This window comes from Cibotium barometz, chromosome 56 (genome assembly GCF_041138505.1).
Source record: "Cibotium barometz isolate CiBa-2024 chromosome 56, ASM4113850v1, whole genome shotgun sequence".
Taxonomy (NCBI): domain Eukaryota; kingdom Viridiplantae; phylum Streptophyta; class Polypodiopsida; order Cyatheales; family Cibotiaceae; genus Cibotium; species Cibotium barometz.
The window spans coordinates 3,903,796-3,906,660 of record NC_141101.1 but is presented as its reverse complement, the minus strand read 5'-3'; the positions used below and the strand labels follow the sequence as shown (position 1 = coordinate 3,906,660).

General features: G+C 43.8%; 1 protein-coding gene across 1 annotated transcript; it reads right to left on the bottom strand.

The window, feature by feature from the left end:
- Nucleotides 1-771: 771 nt before the first annotated feature.
- Nucleotides 772-2,069, bottom strand: LOC147606808 (uncharacterized). The gene is made up of 4 exons (XM_086791405.1): nucleotides 1,787-2,069; nucleotides 1,562-1,683; nucleotides 1,234-1,438; nucleotides 772-1,148 (listed from the first exon to the last, which is right to left on the bottom strand). Exons 1-4 carry the CDS (start codon nucleotides 1,851-1,853, stop codon nucleotides 943-945), a joined length of 600 nt encoding a protein of 199 aa, XP_086647531.1. The 5' UTR covers nucleotides 1,854-2,069; the 3' UTR covers nucleotides 772-942.
- Nucleotides 2,070-2,865: the final 796 nt, after the last annotated feature.

The window sequence follows — 2,865 nt, the reverse complement described above, 5'->3', positions numbered from 1 at the left end:
TGCTCACTTTGCAAAATGATAGAACCAACTTTATTCTTTTGTAGGACTAATTGTGAAAATATTGACCAAGTGCACAAAACAATTGAACATTTGCATTGGCAAAGGTAGAAGAACCATCAACAATATTGGCAATTCCTGAAACACTTGGCTACCCCACAAGGTTGATTTTTGAGATGGGATGGGCCACCTTTCAAAATGATGGGGTTAATAGAATAGTGCTCTTTTAATGGCCAAAATGCCCAGAAAGATAACGAGGCCCATCAAAGAGTAACCGTGCCAGCCCATAGTCCATGACCTACGAATGAAGGTCTCAACCATTTAAAATGGCTAAGCCTATACATGACCAAATGTTCCATAACTCTGGACTAGAAATTATCCAACCTGAAATCACCACCATCTTGTTGTAGTGCTTGAACCATGGTCATGAGGTTTGCTACCCTTTATTGATGAGGCGGACCCCTCCCAAAAAAAGTAGAGAGATTTATAAGTGGGGGATTAGAGGAGACACATCATAATATATATGTATAATGCTTTGCACCATATTAATTAGCGTGGGATTTCACCTTATATACATATATATATATATATAAATTTCCCATATTACCCTAAGGTATCTTGCTTAAATCAAAGCATAATGTTCCGTGCAAAGTATTTGAATAGCTATTCGCTTATGCCTTAAGGCTGTAAGTTTACGTGATGGCGAGAGAGTTGAATAACGATGAATTTGTAAGGTGCACTTGACTATGGCTCAAGACGAGCATAGAAACCATCGAATGAAAAGAATATCTTTATTCATATGAATAATAATAATAATAGGCATTGCGAATCTCGGGAAGACGACTTCTAGAATTGCCGTCGACAGATTGTCTTTGCAGGAAATTCTGATGCAGATGACAGTTTCAAGTAGCGGCGATCAGGGGTGGCAGAGTCTGATCAATCCCATTAAAAGGATGGCGCGGGGGCGGGGGCGGTCCACAGGCCGTGAGAGCTCAAAGATTGGGATGAGGAGGGTGCAAGAGCTGCAGCACTGTCCCAAGCGTTGAGGGTGTTGGCCGAGAGGGAGGCGAACGACGCCACCTCGCCCATCTCTCTACGGGACTCGCTAGTCGAAGAGACCTGGGCCTCGCAAAGCTGCGCCAATGAAACTCCTGCAATTAACATAATCACCTTCGCATTAGGCTTAATACCACCACACACACATCCCGGTGCAATACAAAGGTTTCATCTGTTTACCTTCTCCGGCAGCTAGCTTGGTGAAGAGGTCGACAATGTTAGGGCAGCTTCTTTGGCAGTCGGCTGAGCACAGGGCTTTCGCAAACCCTCTCTCAACCAGGTTGTCGGAGGAGATTCCGACGGACATTCTGTGGAGGCCGCACGACCGCACGCAATCGTCCGTCTCCACCCACTCCGAAAACTCCTCCGCGCCCACCTCCGATGTCTGCAACAATCACCATTGCAGCTTTAGATCGCCACTATTACAACTCCTACGTAGGACCCATGATCAACCAACTCGAACGGACCATACCATGCGTATATATAGCCCATGGCGCTATCGACCCACCTGGCATTCGTACTCCACGTTGCCGTCCGTCATTATCCTCTTCTCCAGCACGCACCTGGACCCTGTCGACGACACCGCAAACGCACACAAATCCACCGGCAAATCCTCGCACAGCAGCATGCCTGAGGGGATCCGAATGCAAACCAACCACACGAGATCTTGAGATGATGGATACTCTAATCTTCCTGTTTAGTAGATTAATTGAGTCAGATTAATGTACTTCACCTGAGATGCTAGAGACAAGGCTAGCAACGAGGATGACGGCAAAAACGCAGATTCTTTGCTGAGCCATGCTTGTGTACTAATAAGATCGTGTAGCGTGAAGCACCTTTATAACACAGGACCAGACGCAGATTAAACAAATGTATGATCAGGGGAGAGGAGGGTTGCGCAATATTAGAAAGCTAGTCTGTGCTGTTTGTAAGCTGTTGCTGGAGCAAGAGAGTCGACGCAGCGAAGAAGGCCGGTCGGAGAAGCTGCGGGGGCTCTCTATTTTCTTTTGGGCACAAGGAAGGGAAGGGCGAGCAGCGCTCTTGTGTGTTGGAAGTGTTGCCGACGCGGCTTTGATTTCGGCAAAGCCCTGACTTTTCAACTCCCACCTTCTGTTTACTCTTCACATTCCTATGCCGGCGGCCACCATCACCTCCTTCGTGGTCCCTACACCAACACAAGCGTGAAGTTTCCCACCACTTACGTTCTCTAAGCTTTAACGGCCTTCGAGTTCAATAGTCTACCCCCGCCACTGTTTATTTTTGAAGGTTGTAAAGGTATGAGAAAGAGTCAACTATTGCTCTTGAAGTGCTATAAATTTTTTTTTCCCTTCACATGGAAGGGTTAAGAAAATAAAAATTGAACCCTTCACATGAAGGTATTAACTTGTTGATTCTTTAGATAACATTGCCTTAAGTAGATATTAATTTAAAACATTTTCAATGTTACAATATAAAAACTTTTGTATTTAAACATAAATAAGTACCAATAATACATATTAATCAAACTTGATATTTAAGCTTAGTATATTAATAAAGGTTAATCATACTTGTTTAAGCTTACTTAAAATCTTATCAAAAAGGAGTTCTCAGTTAGATTGGAGTTCTCATAGCTACACATTACACTGTTCTTTTTTGGAAGACATTCATTGATAGCTTATTGAGAAAGTCGATATAGCTTTACAGAAGAACCATGGTAATGTTGAGAAAAACAAAGTTCATAAGCAACTTATTGCCACATGCAGTGAGGGTAGGACTTAGTTAGGTCAGGGTATCATCCCATAGGCTTGAGATTGAGGTTGGTAGAGTAGCAGG